The following is a 23893-nucleotide window of genomic DNA, read 5'->3' as shown; positions in this document are numbered from 1 at the left end:
GAGTGCTCATCCTCCTCGAAGGCTCAGATTGCGGTGTCTAAATGTGTGTGGATGTAACCAAGATGAGAAAAAAGGAGAGATAGGTGGTATGTTTGAGGAAAGGAACCTGGATGTTTTGGCTCTGAGTGAAACGAAGCTCAAGGGTAAAGAGGAAGAGTGGTTTGGGAATGTCTTGGGAGTAAAGTCAGGGGTTAGTGAGAGGACAAGAGCAAGGGAAGGAGTAGCACTACTCCTGAATCAGGAGTTGTGGGAGTATGTGATAGAGTGTAAGAAAGTAAATTCTAGATTGATATGGGTAAAACTGAAAGTTGATGGAGAGAGATGGGTGATTATTGGTGCATATGCACCTGGGCATGAGAAGAAAGATCATGAGAGGCAAGTGTTTTGGGAGCAGCTGAATGAGTGTGTTAGTGGTTTTGATGCACAAGACCGGGTTATAGTGATGGGTGATTTGAATGCAAAGGTGAGTAATGTGGCAGCTGAGGGAATAATTGGTATACATGGAGTGTTCAGTGTTGTAAATGGAAATGGTGAAGAGCTTGTAGATTTATGTGCTGAAAAAGGACTTGGAAATTGGGAATACCTGGTTTAAAAAGCGAGATATACATAAGTATACGTATGTAAGTGGGAGAGATGGCCAGAGAGCGTTATTGGATTACGTGTTAATTGATAGATGCACGAGAGAGACTTTTGGATGTTAATGTGCTGAGAGGTGCAACTGGAGGGATGTCTGACCATTATCATGTGGAGGCGAAGGTGAAGATTTGTGGGGGTTTTCAGAAAAGAGGAGAGAATGTTGGGGTGAAGAGAGTGGTGAGAGTAAGTGAGCTTGGGAAGGATACTTGTGTGAGGAAGTACCAGGAGAGACTGAGTACAGAATGGAAAAAGGTGAGAACAAAGGAGGTAAGGGGAGTGGGGGAGGAATGGGATGTGTTTAGGGAAGCAGTGATGGCTTGTGCAAAAGATGCTTGTGGCATGAGAAGCGTGGGAGGTGGGTTGATTAGAAAGGGTAGTGAGTGGTGGGATGAAGAAGTAAGATTATTAGTGAAAGAGAAGAGAGAGGCATTTGGACAATTTTTGCAGGGAAAAATGCAAATGAGTGGGAGAGGTATAAAAGAAAGAGGCAGGAGGTTAAGAGAAAGGTGCAAGAGGTTAAAAAGAGGGCAAATGAGAGTTGGGGTGAGAGAGTATCATTAAATTTCAGGGAGAATAAAAAGATGTTTTGGAAGGAGGTAAATAAAGTGCGTAAGACAAGGGAGCAAATGGGAACTTCAGTGAAGGGGGCTAATGGGGAGGTGATAACATGATGATAGGGTGGCAGATATAGGGTGTTTTGGTTGAGGTGGTGTGCAAAGTGAGAGGGTTAGGGAAAATGATTTGGTAAATAGAGAAGAGGTAGTAAAAGCTTTACGGAAGATGAAAGCCGGCAAGGCAGCAGGTTTGGATGGTATTGCAGTAGAACTTATTAAAAGGGGGGGGGGTGACTGTGTTGTTGACTGGTTGGTAAGGTTATTTAATGTATGTATGATTCATGGTGAGGTGCCTGAGGATTGGCGGAATGCTTGCATAGTGCCATTGTACAAAGGCAAAGGAGATAAGAGTGAGTGCTCAAATTACAGAGGTATAAGTTTGTTAAGTATTCCTGGTAAATTATATGGGAGGGTATTGATTGAGAGGGTGAAGGCATGTACAGAGCATCAGATTGGGGAAGAGCAGTGTGGTTTCAGAAGTGGTAGAGGATGTGTGGATCAGGTGTTTGCTTTGAAGAATGTATGTGAGAAATACTTAGAAAAACAAATGGATTTGTATGTAGCATTTATGGATCTGGAGAAGGCATATGATAGAGTTGATAAGAGATGCTCTGTGGAAGGTTTTAAGAATATATGGTGTGGAAGGCAAGTTGTTAGAAGCAGTGAAAAGTTTTTATTGAGGATGTAAGGCATGTGTACGTGTAGGAAGAGAGGAAAGTGATTGGTTCTCAGTGAATGTAGGTTTGCGGCAGGGGTGTGTGATGTCTCCATGGTTCTTTAATTTGTTTATGGATGGGGTGGTTAGGGAGGTGAATGCAAGAGTTTTGGAAAGAGGGGCAAGTATGAAGTCTGTTGGGGATGAGAGAGCTTGGGAAGTGAGTCAGTTGTTGTTCGCTAATGATACAGCGCTGGTGGCTGATTCATGTGAGAAACTGCAGAAGCTGGTGACTGAGTTTGGTAAAGTGCGTGAAAGAAGAAAGTTAAGAGTAAATGTGAATAAGAGCAAGGTTATTAGGTACAGTAGGGTTGAGGGTCAAGTCAATTGGTAGGTGAGTTTGAATGGAGAAAAACTGGAGGAAGTGAAGTGTTTTAGATATCTGGGAGTGGATCTGGGAGTGGATCTGGCAGCGGATGGAACCATGGAAGCGGAAGTGGATCATAGGGTGGGGGAGGGGGCGAAAATTCTGGGAGCCTTGAAGAATGTGTGGAAGTCGAGAACATTATCTCGGAAAGCAAAAATGGGTATGTTTGAAGGAATAGTGGTTCCAACAATGTTGTATGGCTGCAAGGCGTGGGCTATGGATAGAGTTGTGCGCAGGAGGATGGACGTGCTGGAAATGAGATGTTTGAGGACAATGTGTGGTGTGAGGTGGTTTGATCGAGTAAGTAAAGTAAGGGTAAGAGAGATGTGTGGAAATAAAAAGAGCGTGGTTGAGAGAGCAGAAGAGGGTGTTTTGAAATGGTTTGGGCACATGGAGAGAATGAGTGAGGAAAGATTGACCAAGAGAATATATGTGTCGGAGGTGGAGGGAACGAGGAGAAGTGGGAGACCAAATTGGAGGTGGAAAGATGGAGTGAAAAAGATTTTGTGTGATCGGGGCCTGAACATGCAGGAGGGTGAAAGGAGGGCAAGGAATAGAGTGAATTGGAGCGATGTGGTATACCGGGGTTGACGTGCTGTCAGTGGATTGAATCAAGGCATGTGAAGCGTCTGGGGTAAACCATGGAAAGCTGTGTAGGTATGTATATTTGCGTGTGTGGACGTATGTATATACATGTGTATGGGGGTGGGTTGGGCCATTTCTTTCGTCTGTTTCCTTGCGCTACCTCGCAAACGCGGGAGACAAAAAAAAAAAAAGAAAAAAAAAAAAGTTAAATCATGCTACACATACGTATTGATTTTTCTAATCTTATTAACTTTTATCACTTTTTTCATGTCATTCTGTCTTTCCCTCAACCTACTTACAAGTTTTCACTCTCACCTTCATCAAGAAACATTGCTCTCACCTCCACCAAGAAACAATCATCCATTCCAGATGCTGCCACTCTCAGCATTTTCACATCAAAAGACCTTTCCTCTGTGCACCTATTATTAACAGTCTATTAATGCCATCTGGCTCCTCACTCCACTCACTCACTATATACACTTTTATCTATATCTTTTCTGAAACAACAAATCCTTTACCACATTACTCTCAACACACAATACACTTTTCTCCATTTTCATTTACACCAGTTTACACCAGGGACCCCCTTCACCCCTAATCATAACCCCTAACTGATACATCATCTGCCTTCTGATCCCTTGGTGCTACGATTAAATCCCGTGAATCAAAACATCGAAAGCACTTACTACACCTCTCCTAAAACGTATTCTTTTCTTCTTCACTCCTTATACTTCTTCACTCTTATAAGTCCCTGTGTAGAAGCACTTACAAAGGTCATTCTCAATCAATACCAACCTTAAACTTCCTCAACCACTCTACTCTTAAAACAAAGCACTTATCACTTCTTTCATTTCATACTTATTGCAACCATGCAGTCAAACACCTTAACGAACAGCCCTTGTCTGGCTCCTTCTGTTCCTACTTTTCAAATGTAATAATATAGGAATGGAGAATTTCCAGTCCCTTATACCTTCCCCTTTAGTCACATTCTATAACATGAAAAAAAAATATGATAATATTCTTTCTCTTTCACTTCCTATAAAAAAGTTTTATACATACCATCAATTATAACATACCTGTAAATAAACATTATTCTGCATACTCTCTGGCAGCCCTTCCAACATATGTTCATAACATCGTAGTAGCCCAAGAGTGACCAAGCGGTGCATATCAGGATGATCTTGTCCAACATTGAAAGGATCCACAAGGTAAACTAGAATAGCTGGTGGAGGCGAGTCATCATCATCAACTTCATTTAGACTAGCACCAGCTCCAAGAGTAATAATACCCTGAAGAAGAAAAAACAAGTATTAGTTTCAGCAAAAGAATTAAACCATTAAGCTATCACCAGTCCATCAGAAAAGTCGAATAAACATTTTACACCCATGTTGATAGCATTTACCTTCAAAGCTGAAAAATCATATTATACACTAGACATTTGAAACTGCACCTGTGAACACATGAATGTGAAATTTCCCATGCTGTTGTGGGGCCATCACAAGGTATGCTTACTTTTTCTTTCATCTGAATGTTATGAATTGTGGAGTCCATCAGTGAATTTCATCAATGCTTATTTTATGTTGGAGACTCTCATCGAGTACAAAAGGCTAAGTGAAATATGAAATGGGTTAAAGGGAGGCACAATTATAAATAAAAAGATTTTAAAAGTTTTTGAGGATGTGGATAATCTGCCTTATAAACCAAATGTAACCTCAAATTTTCTTTCCAACCCTGTCATTCTCATGCTTTATAGCTTGTGCAAAAAGTGTATGTAACCTTGTTCTTTCAGAGATAATCATATAATAATGCAGAAGGTCGCTTCAGAAGCATACTTCATCAACTACCACCACCCTGATAATATTCAGCAGTTTTGCAGATGTGTCAGCATAACACAATACAGAGTGCAGGCATAAAGCCCAAGACTCAAATGAGTTGCCACTAAGCTTGTCATCAAATTTACCTACTGATTAATGATCATTAATATTTTCTAATCAACATCATAATGCTTTTGTTTAAATCAATGATTCACTCAATTTTTTCATAACAGTAAAATTTTTAAGGATGGTAAAATTACCAATTGCATCATTCAGAATCAGTTTAATCTAGGTCAAGCAGGCAATGGCAACACTGCCTCCACTTTTGCTAAAAATCTCTTGCCTAAACTTAGTTAACTTTAAATGATGGATGAAAGGATGTCCATAAAATTACTCTACACAAGATGTAAAGATAGATCATCATCAAGAAATCCAATATCTTCAGAATGCATGTATAGTGCCACTGTATAAAAAAAGGCACAGGGGATAAAGGAGAGTGTTCAAACTATAGAAGTATAAATTTGTTGGGTGTACCTGGTAAGTCATAAGGAAGGGTAGTGACTGAGAGAGTGATGGCATTTACAGAGGAAAAGATTGGAGAGGAAGAGTATGGCATAAGAAGTGGCAGAGGACATCTGTGGATTAGGGGCTTGCTTTAAAGTATGTTTATGAGAAATATTTAGAGAAACAAATGGATTTGTATGTGGCATTTATGAATCTGGAGAAACCATTAGATAGGGCTGATAGAGATGCCTGATGGAAGGTCTCAAAAGTTTATTGTGTAGGAGGAAAGCTGCTGGAAGCAGAGAAATTTTTATCATGGGTGTAAATCATGTGTACAATTAGGAAAAAAGAGAGAGAATGGTTTCAAGTGAAGGTTAGTCTGCAGCAGGGGTTATTCAATATGTTTATAGCAGGGTGGTGAGGGAAGGAAATGAAAGAGTCTTTGGTGAGAAGGGTAGTTATGCAGTCTGTAGGGGATGAAAGGCCTAAGAAGTGAGACGGCTGTTTTTTGCTGATGGTACAGCACTGGTGGCAGATTCGAGTGAGAAACTGTAGAAGTCGGTAACTGAGTTTGGAAGTGTGTGTGAAAGAAGGCAGTAAAAAAAAAAAAAAGAAAAAAAAAGTAGCAGAGGTGAGGGACATGTTAATTGGGGATGTGAGTTTGAAAGGAGAAAACTTGGAGGAAATGAAGTGTTTTAGATACTGGGGAGTGGACATGGCAGTGAATGAAATCATGAAAGTGGAAGTGAGCCATAAGGTGGATGATGGGGCAAAGGTCCTGGTAGAGCTGTAGAATGCATGGAAAGGGAACATTATCTGGGAGGGCAAAAATGGGTATGTCTGAGGGTATAATAGTTCCAACAATACCATCTGGATGCAAGACATGAGCTATAGATAAGGCTGTGCAGAGGAGGGTGGATATGTTGGAAATGAAGTGTTTGAGGACAATATCTTGTGTGAGGTAGTATGATGAGTTAGTAATGAAAGGGGTAAGAGAGATGTGTGCTAATAAAAAGAATGAGATTGAGAGAGCAGAGGAAGGTGTGGTCAAATGGTTTGGACATATGGAGAGAATGAATGATAAAAGGTTGACAAAGAGGATATACGTGTCAAAACTGGAGGGAACAAAGAGAACAAGGAGACCAAACTGAAGACTGAAGGATGAAGTGAAAAAGACTTTGAGTGATTGTGGCATGAACATGCAGGAGGGTGAAATGCATGCAAGGGATAGAGTGAACTGGAATGATGTGGTATACTAGGGTCAACGTGCTGTCAATGGAATGAACCAGGTCATGTGAAGTGTCTGAGGTAAACCAAGGGAATGTCTCTGGGTAGGGTTGTGCAGTGGGAACTGTTTCCTTGCACTATATACAACAGCAGGAGAATGGGTGTGAGCAGAGGAGGCCTTTCTGTCTATTCCTGGTGCTACCTTGCTAATGCAGGACAAGGCGAACAGTATGAAAGATTTCATTTTTTTTCATACATATTTGCCATTTCCCATGTTAGCAAGGTAGTGCTACGAACAGAGGATTGAGCGTTAGAGGGAATGTCCTCATTTGGCCCCTTCTCTGTTCCTTCCGCAAAATAAAAAATATTTCAAATATACAAACCTCCAACGGCCAGGATCGAACCTGGGCCCCCTGTGCAACAGGCGGGAGTGCTAGAGCTAGGCTATGATCACCCTAATAGGGAAATGACTATTTGAATACTATGTACTCAATACCCTTTGTCTCATTTTCACTGAAGGTGCGTCTTCATATGCACTTTGTTCATATTTATGTAACTCCACATTGTACAGTTAGGTTCGGTGAAATGCTATCTGCTGGCTATGTGAGCATGATGGGAAAAGACCAGTGTAGACCCCATTGAAGGGGGCTAATGGGGAGGTGATAACAAGTAGTGGTGATGTGAGAAGGAGATGGAGTGAGTATTTTGAAGGTTTGTTGAATGTGTTTGATGATAGAGTGGGAGATATAGGGTGTTTTGGTCAAGGTGGTGTGCAAAGTGAGAGGGTTAGGGTGAATAATTTGGTAAACAGAGAAGAGGCAGTAAAAGTTTTGCGGAAGATGAGAGTTGGCAAGCATGCAGGTTTGGATGGTATTGCAGTGGAATTCATTAAAAAAAGGGGGTGACTGTATTGTTGACTGGCTGGTACGGTTATTTAATGCATGTATGACTCATGGTGAGGTGCCTGAGGACTGGAGTAATGCTTGCATAGTGCCATTGTACAAAGGCAAAGGGGATAAAAGTGAGTGCTCAAATTACAGTGGTATAAGTTTGTTGAGTGTTCCTGGGAAATCATATGGGAGGGTATTGATTGAGAGGGTGACGGCATGTACAGGGCATCAGATTGGGGAAGAGCAGTGTGGTTTCAGAGGTGGTAGAGGATGTGTGGATCAGTTGCTTGCTTTGAAGAATGTGAGAAATACTTAGAAAAGCAAATGGATTTGTATATAGCATTTATGGATCTGGAGAAGGCATATGATAGAGATGATAGAGATGCTCTGTGGAAGGTATTCAGAATATATGGTATGGGAGGCAAGTTGTTAGAAGCAGTGAAAAGTTTTTATCGAGGATGTAAGGCATGTGTACTTGTAGGAAGAGAGGAAAGTGATTGGTTCTCAGTGAATGTAGGTTTGCGGCAGGGGTGTGTGATGTCTCCATGGTTGTTTAATTTGTTTATGGATGGGGTTGTTAGGGAGGTGAATGCAAGAGTTTTGGAAAGAAGGGCAACTATGCAGTCTGTTGTGGATGGGAGAACTTGGGAAGTGAGTCAGTTGTTGTTCTCTGATGATACAGCACTGGTGGCTGATTCGGGTGAGAAACTGCAGAAGCTAGTGACTGAGTTTGTTAAAGTGTGTGAAAGAAGAAAGCTGAGAGTAAATGTGAATAAGAGTTATTAGGTACAGTAGGGTTGAGGGCCAAGTCAATTGGGAGGTAAGTTTGAATGGAGAAAAACTGGAGGAAGAAGTGTTTTAGATATCTGGGAGCGGATTTGGCAGCAGATGGAAATATGGAAGCGGAAGTAAATCATAGGGAGGGGGAGGGGGCAAAAGTTCTGGGAGCGTTGAAGAATATGTGGAAGTCAAGAACATTATCTCGGAAAGCAAAAATGGGTATAATATTTTTTTTTTTTTTTATTTTTTATTATACTTTGTCGCTGTCTCCCGCGTTTGCGAGGTAGCGCAAGGAAACGGACGAAAGAAATGGCCCAACCCCCCCCATACACATGTATATACATACGTCCACACACGCAAATATACATACCTACACAGCTTTCCATGGTTTACCCCAGACGCTTCACATGCCCTGCTTCAATCCACTGACAGCACGTCAACCCCGGTATACCACATCGCTCCAATTCACTCTATTCCTTGCCCTCCTTTCACCCTCCTGCATGCTCAGGCCCTGATCACACAAAATCTTTTTCACTCCATCTTTCCACCTCCAATTTGGTCTCCCTCTTCTCCTTGTTCCCTCCACCTCCGACACATATATCCTCTTGGTCAATCTTTCCTCACTCATCCTCTCCATGTGCCCAAACCACTTCAAAACACCCTCTTCTGCTCTCTCAACCACGCTCTTTTTATTTCCACACATCTCTCTTACCCTTACGTTACTCACTCGATCAAACCACCTCACACCACACATTGTCCTCAAACATCTCATTTCCAGCACATCCATCCTCCTACGCACAACTCTATCCATAACCCACGCCTCGCAACCATACAACATTGTTGGAACCACTATTCCTTCAAACATACCCATTTTTGCTTTCCGAGATAATGTTCTCGACTTCCACACATTCTTCAAGGCCCCCAGGATTTTCGCCCCCTCCCCCACCCTATGATCCACTTCCGCTTCCATGGTTCCATCCGCTGCCAGATCCACTCCCAGATATCTAAAACACTTCACTTCCTCCAGTTTTTCTCCATGCAAACTCACCTCCCAATTGACTTGACCCTCAACCCTACTGTACCTAATAACCTTGCTCTTATTCACATTTACTCTTAACTTTCTTCTTCCACGCACTTTTCCAAACTCAGTCACCAGCTTCTGCAGTTTCTCACATGAATCAGCCACCAGCGCTGTATCATCAGCGAACAACAACTGACTCGCTTCCCAAGCTCTCTCATCCCCAACAGACTTCATACTTGCCCCTCTTTCCAAAACTCTTGCATTTACCTCCCTAACAACCCCATCCATAAACAAATTAAACAACCATGGAGACATCACACAACCCTGCCGCAAACCTACATTCACTGAGAACCAATCACTTTCCTCTCTTCCTACACGTACACATGCCTTACATCCTCGATACAAACTTTTCACTGCTTCTAACAACTTTCCTCCCACACCATATATTCTTAATACCTTCCACAGAGCATCTCTATCAACTCTATCATATGCCTTCTCCAGATCCATAAATGCTACATACAAATCCATTTGCTTTTCTAAGTATTTCTCACATACATTCTTCAAAGCAAACACCTGATCCACACATCCTCTACCACTTCTGAAACCACACTGCTCTTCCCCAATCTGATGCTCTGTACATGCCTTCACCCTCTCAATCAATACCCTCCCATATAATTTACCAGGAATACTCAACAAACTTATACCTCTGTAATTTGAGCACTCACTCTTATCCCCTTTGCCTTTGTACAATGGCACTATGCACGCATTCCGCCAATCCTCAGGCACCTCACCATGAGTCATATATACATTAAATAACCTTACCAACCAGTCAACAATACAGTCACCCCCTTTTTTAATAAATTCCACTGCAATACCATCCAAACCTGCTGCCTTGCCGGCTTTCATCTTCCGCAAAGCTTTCACTACCTCTTCTCTGTTTACCAAATCATTTTCCCTAACCCTCTCACTTTGCACACCACCTCGACCAAAACACCCTATATCTGCCACTCTATCATCAAACACATTCAACAAACCTTCAAAATACTCACTCCATCTCCTTCTCACATCACCACCCCACTTGTGCCTTCACCGAAGTTCCCATTTGCTCCCTTGTCTTACGCACTTTATTTACCTCCTTCCAGAACATCTTTTTATTCTCCCTAAAATTTAATGATACTCTCTCACCCCAACTCTCATTTGCCCTTTTATATAATATATATATATATATATATATATATATATATATATATATATATATATATATATATATATATATAATATATATATATATATATATTTTTATTTTTATTATTCTTTGTCGCTGTCTCCCGCGTTTGCGAGGTAGCGCAAGGAAACAGACGAAAGAAATAGCCCAACCCACCCCCATACACATGTATATACATACGTCCACACACGCAAATATACATACCTACACAGCTTTCCATGGTTTACCCCACACGCTTCACATGCCCTGGTTCAATCCATTGACAGCACGTCGACCCCGGTATACCACATCGTTCCAATTCACTCTATTCCTTGCCCGCCTTTCACCCTCCTGCATGTTCAGGCCCCGATCACTCAAAATCTTTTTCACTCCATCTTTCCACCTCCAATTTGGTCTCCCACTTCTCCTCGTTCCCTCCACCTCCGACACATATATCCTCTTGGTCAATCTTTCCTCACTCATTCTCTCCATGTGCCCAAACCATTTCAAAACACCCTCTTCTGCTCTCTCAACCACGCTCTTTTTATTTCCACACATCTCTCTTACCCTTACGTTACTTACTCGATCAAACCACCTCACACCACACATTGTCCTCAAACATCTCATTTCCAGCACATCCATCCTCCTGCGCACAACTCTATCCATAGCCCACGCCTCGCAACCATACAACATTGTTGGAACCACTATTCCTTCAAACATACCCATTTTTGTTTTCCGAGATAATGTTCTCGACTTCCACACATTCTTCAAGGCTCCCAGAATTTTCGCCCCCTCCCCCACCCTATGATCCACTTCCGCTTCCATGGTTCCATCCGCTGCCAGATCCACTCCCAGATAACTAAAACACTTTACTTCCTCCAGTTTTTCTCCATTCAAACTTACCTCCCAATTGACTTACCCTCAACCCTACTGTACCTAATAACCTTGCTCTTATTCACATTTACTCTTAACTTTCTTCTTTCACACACTTTACCTAACTCAGTCACCAGCTTCTGCAGTTTCTCACATGAATCAGCCACCAGTGTTGTATCATCAGCGAACAACAACTGACTCACTTCCCAAGCTCTCTCATCCCCAACAGACTTCATACTTGCCCCTCTTTCCAAAACTCTTGCATTCACCTCCCTAACAACCCCATCCATAAACAAATTAAACAACCATGGAGACATCACACAACCCTGCCGCAAACCTACATTCACCGAGAACTAATCACTTTCCTCTCTTCCTACACGTACACATGCCTTACATCCTCGATAAAAACTTTTCACTGCTTCTAACAACTTGCCTCCCACACCATATATTCTTAATACCTTCCACAGAGCATCTCTATCAACTCTTATCATATGCCTTCTCCAGATCCATAAATGCTACATACAAATCCATTTGCTTTTCTAAGTATTTCTCACATACATTCTTCAAAGCAAACACCTGATACACATATCCTTTACCACTTCTGAAACCACACTGCTCTTCCCCAATCTGATGCTCTGTACATGCCTTCACCCTCTCAATCAATACCCTCCCATATAATTTACCAGGAATACTCAACAAACTTGTACCTCTGTTTATATATATATATATATATATATTTTTTTTTTTTTTATACTTTGTCGCTGTCTCCCGCATTTGCGAGGTAGCGCAAGGAAACAGACGAAAGAAATGGCCCAACCCCCCCCCCATACACATGTACATACACACGTCCACACACGCAAATATACATACCTACACAGCTTTCCATGGTTTACCCCAGACGCTTCACATGCCCTGATTCAATCCACTGACAGCACGTCAACCCCTGTATACCACATCGCTCCAATTCACTCTATTCCTTGCCCTCCTTTCACCCTCCTGCATGTTCAGGCCCCAATCACACAAAATCTTTTTCACTCCATCTTTCCACCTCCAATTTGGTCTCCGTCTTCTCCTCGTTCCCTCCACCTCCGACATATATCCTCTTGGTCAATCTTTCCTCACTCATTCTCTCCATGTGCCCAAACCATTTCAAAACACCCTCTTCTGCTCTCTCAACCACGCTCTTTTTATTTCCACACATCTCTCTTACCCTTACGTTACTTACTCGATCAAACCACCTCACACCACACATTGTCCTCAAACACCTCATTTCCAGCACATCCATCCTCCTGCGCACAACTCTATCCATAGCCCACGCCTCGCAACCATACAGCATTGTTGGAACCACTATTCCTTCAAACATACCCATTTTTGCTTTCCGAGATAATGTTCTCGACTTCCACACATTTTTCAAGGCTCCCAAAATTTTCGCCCCCTCCCCCACCCTATGATCCACTTCCGCTTCCATGGTTCCATCCGCTGACAGATCCACTCCCAGATATCTAAAACACTTCACTTCCTCCAGTTTTTCTCCATTCAAACTCACCTCCCAATTGACTTGACCCTCAACCCTACTGTACCTAATAACCTTGCTCTTATTCACATTTACTCTTAACTTTCTTCTTCCACACACTTTACCAAACTCAGTCACCAGCTTCTGCAGTTTCTCACATGAATCAGCCACCAGCGCTGTATCATCAGCGAACAACAACTGACTCACTTCCCAAGCTCTCTCATCCCCAACAGACTTCATACTTGCCCCTCTTTCCAGGACTCTTGCATTTACCTCCCTAACAACCCCATCCATAAACAAATTAAACAACCATGGAGACATCACACACCCCTGCCGCAAACCTACATTCACTGAGAACCAATCACTTTCCTCTCTTCCTACACGTACACATGCCTTACATCCTCGATAAAAACTTTTCACTGCTTCTAACAACTTGCCTCCCACACCATATATTCTTAATACCTTCCACAGAGCATCTCTATCAACTCTATCATATGCCTTCTCCAGATCCATAAATGCTACATACAAATCCATTTGCTTTTCTAAGTATTTCTCACATACATTCTTCAAAGCAAACACCTGATCCACACATCCTCTACCACTTCTGAAACCGCACTGCTCTTCCCCAATCTGATGCTCTGTACATGCCTTCACCCTCTCAATCAATACCCTCCCATATAATTTACCAGGAATACTCAACAAACTTATACCTCTGTAATTTGAGCACTCACTCTTATCCCCTTTGCCTTTGTACAATGGCACTATGCACGCATTCCGCCAATCCTCAGGCACCTCACCATGAGTCATACATACATTAAATAACCTTACCAACCAGTCGACAATACAGTCACCCCCTTTTTTAATAAATTCCACTGCAATACCATCCAATCCTGCTGCCTTGCCAGCTTTCATCTTCCGCAAAGCTTTTACTACCTCTTCTCTGTTTACCAAATCATTTTCCCTAACCCTCTCACTTTGCACACCACCTCGACCAAAACACCCTATATCTGCCACTCTGTCATCAGACACATTCAACAAACCTTCAAAATACTCATTCCATCTCCTTCTCACATCACCACTACTTGTTATCACCTCCCCATTTATGCCCTTCACTGAAGTTCCCATTTGCTCCCTTGTCTTACGCACCCTATTTACCTCCTTCCAGAACATCTTTTTATTCTCCCTAAAATTTACTGATAGTCTCTCACCCCAACTCTCATTTGCCCTTTTTTTCACCTCTTGCACCTTTCTCTTGACCTCCTGTCTCTTTCTTTTATACTTCTCCCACTCAATTGCATTTTTTCCCTGCAAAAATCGTCCAAATGCCTCTCTCTTCTCTTTCACTAATACTCTTACTTCTTCATCCCACCACTCACTACCCTTTCTAAACAACCCACCTCCCACTCTTCTCATGCCACAAGCATCTTTTGCGCAATCCATCACTGATTCCCTAAATACATCCCATTCCTCCCCCACTCCCCTTACTTCCATTCTTCTCACCTTTTTCCATTCTGTACACAGTCTCTCCTGGTACTTCCCCACACAGGTCTCCTTCCCAAGCTCACTTACTCTCACCACCTTCTTCACCCCAACATTCACTCCTCTTTTCTGAAAACCCATACTAATCTTCACCTTAGCCTCCACAAGATAATGATCAGACATCCCTCCAGTTGCACCTCTCAGCACATTAACATCCAAAAGTCTCTCTTTCACACGCCTGTCAATTAACACGTAATCCAATAACGCTCTCTGGCCATCTCTCCTACTTACATAAGTATACTTATGTATATCTCGCTTTTTAAACCAGGTATTCCCAATCATCAGTCCTTTTTCAGCACATAAATCTACAAGCTCTTCACCATTTCCATTTACAACACTGAACACCCCATGCATACCAATTATTCCCTCAACTGCCACATTACTCACCTTTGCATTCAAATCACCCATCACTATAACCCGGTCTCGTGCATCAAAACCGCTAACACACTCATTCAGCTGCTCCCAAAACACTTGCCTCTCATGATCTTTCTTCTCATGCCCAGGTGCATATGCACCAATAATCACCCACCTCTCTCCATCAACTTTCAATTTTACCCATATTAATCGAGAATTTACTTTCTTACATTCTATCACATACTCCCACAACTCGTTTCAGGAGTATTGCTACTCCTTCCCTTGCTCTTGTCCTCTCACTAACCCATGACTTCACTCCCCAGACATTTCCAAACCACTCTTCCCCTTTACCCTTGAGCTTCGTTTCACTCAGAGCCAAAACATCCAGGTTCCTTTCCTCAAACATACTACCTATCTCTCCTTTTTTCACATCTTGGTTACATCCACACACATTTAGGCACCCCACTCTGAGCCTTCGAGGAGGATGATATATATATATATATATATATATATATATATATATATATATATATTTTTTTTTTGCTTTGTCGCTGTCTCCCGCGTTTGCGAGGTAGCGCAAGGAAACAGACGAAAGAAATGGCCCAACCCACCCCCATACACATGTATATACATACGTCCACACACGCAAATATACATACCTACACAGCTTTCCATGGTTTACCCCACACGCTTCACATGCCCTGATTCAACCCACTGACAGCACGTCAACCCCGGTATACCACATCGATCCAACTCACTCTATTCCTTGCCCTCCTTTCACCCTCCTGCATGTTCAGGCCCCAATCACACAAAATCTTTTTCACTCCATCTTTCCACCTCCAATTTGGTCTCCCACTTCTCCTCATTCCCTCCACCTCCGACACATATATCCTCTTGGTCAATCTTTCCTCACTCATTCTCTCCATGTGACCAAACCATTTCAAAACACCCTCTTCTGCTCTCTCAACCACGCTCTTTTTATTTCCACACATCTCTCTTACCCTTACGTTACTTACTCGATCAAACCACCTCACACCACACATTGTCCTCAAACATCTCATTTCCAGCACATCCATCCTCCTGCGCACAACTCTATCCACAGCCCACGCCTCGCAACCATACAACATTGTTGGAACTACTATTCCTTCAAACACACCCATTTTTGCTTTCCGAGATAATGTTCTCGACTTCCACACATTCTTCAAGGCTCCCAGAATTTTCGCCCCCTCCCCCACCCTATGATCCACTTCCGCTTCCATGGTTCCATCCGCTGCCAGATCCACTCCCAGATATCTAAAACACTTTACTTCCTCCAGTTTTTCTCCATTCAAACTTACCTCCCAGTTGACTTGACCCTCAACCCTACTGTACCTAATAACCTTGCTCTTATTCACATTTACTCTTAACTTTCTTCTCTCACACACTTTACCAAACTCAGTCACCAGCTTCTGCAGTTTCTAACGTGAATCAGCCACCAGCGCTGTATCATCAGCGAACAACAACTGATTCACTTCCCAAGCTCTCTCATCCCCAACAGACTTCATACTTGCCCCTCTTTCCAAAACTCTTGCATTCACCTCCCTAACAACCCCATCCATAAAGAAATATATATATATATATATATATATATATACTCATGTACAGGATTCATATTGTCTGCCTTTATTCATTCCCATCGCCACCCCGCCACACATGAAATAACCCCCTCCCCCCTCATGTGTGCGAGGTAGCGCTAGGAAAAGACAACAAAGGCCACATTCGTTCACACTCAGTCTCTAGCTGTCATGTAATAATGCACTGAAACAACAGCTCCCTTTCCACATCCAGGCCCCACACAACTTTCCATGGTTTACCTCAGATGCTTCACATGCCTTGGTTCAATCCATTGGCAGCACATCGACCCTGGCATACCATATCATTCCAATTCACTCTATTCCTTGCACTCCTTTCACCCTCCTGCATGTTCTGGCCCCAATCACTCAAAATCTTTTTCACTCCATCTTTCCACCTCCAATTTGGTCTCCCACTTCTCCTCGTTCCCTCCACCTCTGACACATATATCTTCTTTGTCAATCTTTCCTCTCTCATTCTCTCCATGTGACCAAACCATTTCAAAACACCCTCTTCTATTCTCTCAACCACTCTTTTTATTACCACACATCTCTCTTACCCTATCATTACTTACTCGATCAAACCACCTCAAACCACATACTGTCCTGAAACATCTCATTTCAAGAACATCCACCCTCCTCCGCACAACTCTATCTATAGCCCACGCCTCGCAACCATGTATCATTGTTGGAACCACTATTCCTTCAAACATACCCATTTTTGCTTTCCGAGATAACGTTCTCGACTTCCATACATTCTTCAACACTCCCAGAACTTTCGCAACCTCCCCCACTCTATGATTCACTTCCGCTTCCATGGTTCTATCCGCTGCCAAATCCACTCCCAGATATCTAAAACACTTCACTTCCTCCAGTTTTTTTCCATTCAAACTTACCTCCCAACTGACTTATCCCCCAACACTACTGTACCTAATAACCTTGTTCTTATTCACATTTACCCTCAGCTTTCTTCTTTCACACACTTTACCAAACTCAGTCACCAGCTTCTGCAGTTTCTCACCCGAGTCAGCCACCAACGCTGTATCATTAGCGAACAACTGACTCACTTTCCAAGATCTCATCCACAACAGACTGCATAATTGCCCCTCTTTCCAAAACTCTTGCATTCATCTCCCTAACAACCCCATCCATAAACAAATTAAAGAACCATGGAGACATCACGCACCCCTGCCGCAAACGAACTTTCCTCTCTTCCTACACGTACACATGCCTTACATCCTCGATAAAAACATATACAAACATATACATTTCAACATATACATGCATATACATACACAGACATATACATATATACAGATTTACATATTCATACTTCCTTCATCCATTCCCATCGCCACCCCGCTATACATGAAATGGCATCCAACCCCTCCAGCGAGGTAGCGCCAAGGGGAAAAAGAAAAAGAAAGAAGAAGAAGAAGAAGAAGAAGAAGAAGAAGAAAAAAAAAAAGGCCACATTCGTTCACATTCAGTCTTTAGCTGTCACATGTAATGCACTAAAACCACAGCTCCCTTTCCACATCCAGACCACACAGACCTTTCCATGGTTTACCCCAGACACTTCACATACCCTGGTTCAATCCTCTGACAGCATGTTGACTCCGGTATTCCACATCGTTCCAATCCACTCTATTCCTTGCATGCCTTTCACCCTCCTGATGTTCAGGCAAACATCAGTCCCGGATCACTCAAAATCTTTTTCACTCCATCTTTCCACCTCCAATTTGGTCTCCCACTTCTCCTTGTTCCCTTTACCTCTGACACATATATCCTCTTTGCCAATCTTTCCTCACTCATTCTCTCCATGTGTCCAAACCATTTCAACATACCCTCTTCTGCCCTCTCAAGCACTCTTTTTATTACCACACATCTCTCTTACCCTTTCATTACTTAATCAAACCACCTTTCACCACATACTGTCCTCAAACATTTCATTTCCAACACATCCACACTTCTCTGCACAACCCTATCTATGGCCCATGCTTCGCAACCATATAACATTGTTGGAACCACTATTCCTTCAAACATGCCCATTTTTGCTCTATGAGATAATGTTCTCACCTTCCACACATTCTTCAATGCTTCCAGAACCTTCGCACCCTCCCACACTTTGTGATTCATTTCTGCTTCCATGGTTCCATCTGCTGCTAGGTCCACTCCCAGATACATAAAACACTTCATTTCCTTCAGTTTTTCTCCATTCAAACTTACCTTCCAATTAATTTGTCCTTCAACGCTCCTCAACCTAATAACCTTGCTCTTATTCACATTTACTCTCAGCTTTCCTCTTTCACATACTTTACCAAACTCAGTCACCAACCTTAGCAGTTTCTCACCTGAATCAAGCCACTAGCACTGTATCATCAGCGAACAACAACTGACTCACTTCCCAACCCCACTCATCGACAACAGACTGCATACTTGCCCCTCTCCAAAACTCTTGCATTCACCTCCCTAACCTCCCCATCCACAAACAAATTAAACAACCATGGAGACATCATGCACCCCTGCCACAAACCGACATTCACTGGGAACCAATCACTTTCCTGTCTTCCTTCACGTACACATCTTACATCCTTGGTAAAAACTTTTTGTTATTATTGTACTTAATCGCTGTCCTGCATCAGCGAGGAAGCGCAAGAAAACAGATGAAGAATGGCCCAACTACACATATACAAATATATATACATAAATGCACATACACACACATATACATAAATAAACATTTCAATGTATACATACATACACATATTTGCTTTGTCGCTGTCTCCCACGTTAGCGAGGTAGCGCAAGGAAACAGATGAAAGAATGGCCCAACCCACCCACATACACATGTATATACATACACGTCCACACACGCAAATATACATACCTATACATCTAAACGTATACATATACATCCTCTACCACTTCTGAAACCACACTGCTTTTCCTCAATCTGATGCTCTGTACATGCCTTGACCCTCTCAATCAATAATCTTCCAAATAATTTCCCAGGAATACTGAAGAAACTTATACCTCTGCAATTTGAACACTCACCTTTATACCCTTTGCCTTTGTACAATGGCACTATGCATGCATTCTGCCAATATACACACACAGACATATACATATATACACAAGTACATAATTCATACTGTCTGCCTTTATTCATTCCCATCACCACCTCGCTGCACATGAAATAACAACCCCCTCCCCCCACATGTGTGCGAGGTAGAGCTAGGAAAAGACAACAAAAGCCACATTCGTTCACACTCAGTCTCTAGCTGTCATGTATAATGAACTGAAACCACAGCTCCCTTTCCACATCCAGGCCCCACACAACTTTCCATGGTTTACCCCAGACGCTTCACACGCCCTGGTTCAATCCATTGACAGCACGTCGACCCCAGTATACCACATTGTTCCAATTCACTCTATTCCTTGCATGCCTTTCTCGCCCTCCTGCATGCTCAAGCCCTGATCACTCAAAATCTTTTTCACTCCATCTTTTCACCTCCAATTTGGTCTCCCACTTCTCCTTGTTCCCTCCACCTCTGACACATATATCCTCTTGGTCAATCTTTCCTCACTCATTCATTTCATGTGACCAAACCATTTCAAAACACCCTCTTCAGCACTCTCAACCACACTCATTTTATTACACACATCTCTCTTACCCTATTATTATTCGATCAAACCACCTCACACCACATATTGTTCTCAAACATCTCATTTCCAACACATCCACCCTCCTCTGCACAACTCTATCCATAGCCCATGCCTTGCAACCATATAACATTGTTGGAACCACTATTCCTTCAAACATACCCATTTTTGCTTTCCAAGATAATGTTCTTGACTTCTACACATTCTTCAACGCTCCCAGAACTTTCACCCCCTCCCCTACCCTATGATTCACTTCCGCTTCCATGGTTCCATCTGCTGCCAGATCCACTCCCAGATATCTAAAACACTTTACTTCCTTCAGTTTTTCTCCATTCAAACTTACTTCCCAATTGACTTGTCCCTCTCCCTATTGCACTTAATAACCTTGCTCTTATTCACATTTACTCTCAGCTTTCTTCTTTCACACACTTTACCAAACTCAATGACCAGCTTATGCAGTTTCTCACACGAATCAGCCACCAGCGCTGTATCATCAGCCAACAACAACTGACTCACTTCCTAAGCTCTCTCATCCCCAACAGACTGCATACTTGCCCCTCTTTCCAAAACTCTTGCATTCCCCTCCCTAACAACCCCATCCATAAACAAATTAAAGAACCATGGAGACATCACACACCCCTGCCACAAACCTACATTCACTGAGAACCAATCACTTTCCTCTCTTCCTACACGTACACATGCCTTACATCCTTGATAAAAACTTTTCACTGCTTTTAACAACTTGCCCCCACACCATATATTCTTTATACCTTCCACAGACCATCTCTATCAACTCTATCATATGCCTTCTCCAGATCCATAAATGCTATACAAATCCATTTGCTTTCCTAAGTATTTCTCACATACATTCTTCAGAGCAAGCAACTGATCCACACATCCCCTACCACTTCTGAAACCACACTGCTCTTCCCTAATCTGATGCTCTGTACATGCCTTCGCCCTCTCAATCAATACCCTCCCATATAATTTCATACACAGACATATACATATATACACAGGTACATATTCATACTTGCTGCTTTCATCCATTCCCATCGCCACCCCATCACACAGGAAACAGCAGCCCCCCTCCCAGCACGGTAGTGCCAGGATAAGACAAAAAGTCCACATTTGTTCACCATCAGTCTCTAGCTGTCATGGGTAATGCACTGAAACCACAGCTCCCTTTCCACACACAGCTAGGGGGTTAGAAAGAATTCTAATTCCATATTCCATGCGTGTTGTAGAAGGTGGTGGGAGTTCTCCCCTCTCCCCCTTTGTATTTCAATGATTAAACAAATGAACATAAGGAGCCAAATAAGGAGTACTCATCCTCCTAGAAGGATCACGCTGAGGTGTGTAGATGCAAACAAGATGTGGAGACAGGAGAGTTCAGTCATATATTTGTGGAAGTATGTTTATGGAAAGAAACCAGTACGTTCTGGCTCTGAGTGAATCAAAGCTCAAGCATAAAGAAGGCTGGTTTAGAAGTATCTTTGGAGTAAAGTCAGGAGTTGTGCGAGTGTACGACACAGTTTAAGGAAGTAAGTCTCACACTGATGTGGGTAAAATGAAAGTGGATGGCAAGAAAAGGGTGATTATCAATGCTTATGCATCTGTTTATGAGAAGAAAGATCATGATAGGGAAGTGTTCTATGAGCAACTGAGTGAGTGTCTCAGCATTCTTCATGTAAGAGACCGGATATTAATGATGAAGAGTCTGGGGTAAACCATGGAAAGTTCTGTGGGGGCCTGGATGTGGAAAGGGAGCTGTGGTTTCGGTGCATTATAACATGACAGCTAGAGACTGTGAACGAATGTGGCCTTTGTTGTCTTTTCCTAGCACTAACTCGTGCACATGAGGGGGGAGGGGGTTGTTATTTCATATGTGGTGGGGTGGCGATGGGAATGAATAAAGGCAGACAATATGAATTATGTACATGTGTATATATATGTATATGTTGAGATGTATAGGCATGTATATTTGCAAGTGTGGACGTGTATGTATATACATGTGTATGTGGGAGGGTTGGGCCATTCTTTCGTCTGTTTCCTTGCACTACCTCGCAAATGCGGGAGACAGCGACAAAGCAAAATACATAAAAAATAAAAAAGTTAATCACGAAGGTGAATAACGTGGCAGTTGAGGGTATAATTGGGAGGCATGAGGTATTTATTGTTATAAATGGAAATGGTGAACAGATTGTGGAGGTGTGTATTGAGAAACAATCATACACGAGCGGAGAGATGGTCAGCGAAAATTATTGGATCATATAAAAAGTTTTCATGCATGATGTTTTGACAAGAAAATAGTGAAGTTGGAGAAAAATGTAGCTTAGACATTGAAGCTTATTGATTCAGTGGTGAAATTGATGAGAACTGCTATTGACGTTTGTGTGAATAAATTGTACATTTCCTTTTCCATAGCCAGAGGTTGAACCATTATGTGACGTTCATTTTTTCATTCATTTCAAGCTAAAAGTTTGTTTTCTAAATTGTTTCTTACATTTTTCATATGTATATATATGTATGTGTGTGTGTGTGTGTGTGTGTGTGTGTGTGTGTGTGTGTGTGTGTGTGTGTGTGTGTATATATATGTATATTATCCCTGGGGATAGGGGTGAAAGAATACTTCCCACGTATTCCTCGCGTGTCGTAGAAAGCGACTAGAGGGGACGGGAGCGGGGGGCCGGAAATCCTCCCCTCCTTGTATTAACTTTCTAAAATGGGAAACAGAAGAAGGAGTCACGCAGGGAGTGCTCATCCTCCTCGTAGGCTCAGAGTGGGGTGCCTAAATGTGTGTGGATGTAACCAAGATGTGAAAAAAGGAGAGATAGGTAGTATGTTTGAGGAAAGGAACCTGGATGTTTTGGCTCTGAGTGAAACGAAGCTCAAGGGTAAAGGGGAAGAGTGGTTTGGAAATGTCTGGGGAGTGAAGTCAGGGGTTAGTGAGAGGACAAGAGCAAGGGAAGGAGTAGCAATACTCCTAAAACAGGAGTTGTGGGAGTATGTGATAGAATGTAAGAAAGTAAATTCTCGATTAATATGGGTAAAATTGAAAGTTGATGGAGAGAGGTGGGTGATTATTGGTGCATATGCACCTGGGCATGAGAAGAAAGATCATGAGAGGCAAGTGTTTTGGGAGCAGCTAAATGAGTGTGTTAGCGGTTTTGATGCACGAGACCGGGTTATAGTGATGGGTGATTTGAATGCAAAGGTGAGTAATGTGGCAGTTGAGGGAATAATTGGTATGCATGGGGTGTTCAGTGTTGTAAATGGAAATGGTGAAGAGCTTGTAGATTTATGTGCTGAAAAAGGACTGATGATTGGGAATACCTGGTTTAAAAAGCGAGATATACATAAGTATACTTATGTAAGTAGGAGAGATGGCCAGAGAGCGTTATTGGATTACGTGTTAATTGACAGGCGTGCGAAAGAGAGACTTTTGGATGTCAATGTGCTGAGAGGTGCAACTGGAGGGATGTCTGATCATTATCTTGTGGAGGCTAAGGTGAAGATTAGTATGGGTTTTCAGAAAAGAAGAGTGAATGTTGGGGTGAAGAAGGTGGTGAGAGTAAGTGAGCTTGGGAAGGAGACCTGTGTGAAGAAGTATCAGGAGAGACTGTGTACAGAATGGAAAAAGGTGAGAAGAATGGAAGTAAGGGGAGTGGGGGAGGAATGGGATGTATTTAGGGAATCAGTGATGGATTGCGCAAAAGATGCTTGTGGCATGAGAAGAGTGGGAGGTGGGCTGTTTAGAAAGGGTAGTGAGTGGTGGGATGAAGAAGTAAGAGTATTAGTGAAAGAGAAGAGAGAGGCATTTGGACGATTTTTGCAGGGAAAAAATGCAATTGAGTGGGAGAAGTATAAAAGAAAGAGACAGGAGGTCAAGAGAAAGGTGCAAGAGGTGAAAAAAAGGGCAAATGAGAGTTGGGGTGAGAGACTATCAGTAAATTTTAGGGAGAATAAAAAGATGTTCTG

The 23893-nt window shown here is 42.4% G+C and overlaps 1 protein-coding gene across 3 annotated transcripts in view; it reads right to left on the bottom strand.

Annotated features, from left to right (window-relative positions):
• Positions 1 to 23893, bottom strand: part of skd (mediator complex subunit skuld) — a 722241-nt gene that overhangs the window by 99973 nt on the left and 598375 nt on the right. For all 3 annotated transcript variants that reach the window (XM_071664981.1, XM_071664980.1, XM_071664979.1), the window contains one exon: positions 3994 to 4206. In XM_071664981.1, the coding sequence (XP_071521082.1) occupies positions 3994 to 4206 (213 nt within the window). The remainder of the gene's footprint in view (positions 1 to 3993; positions 4207 to 23893) is intronic.

Source organism: Panulirus ornatus, chromosome 9 (genome assembly GCF_036320965.1).
Source record: "Panulirus ornatus isolate Po-2019 chromosome 9, ASM3632096v1, whole genome shotgun sequence".
In the NCBI taxonomy this organism is placed as follows: domain Eukaryota; kingdom Metazoa; phylum Arthropoda; class Malacostraca; order Decapoda; family Palinuridae; genus Panulirus; species Panulirus ornatus.
This window is presented reverse-complemented; position numbering and strand designations above follow the sequence as displayed.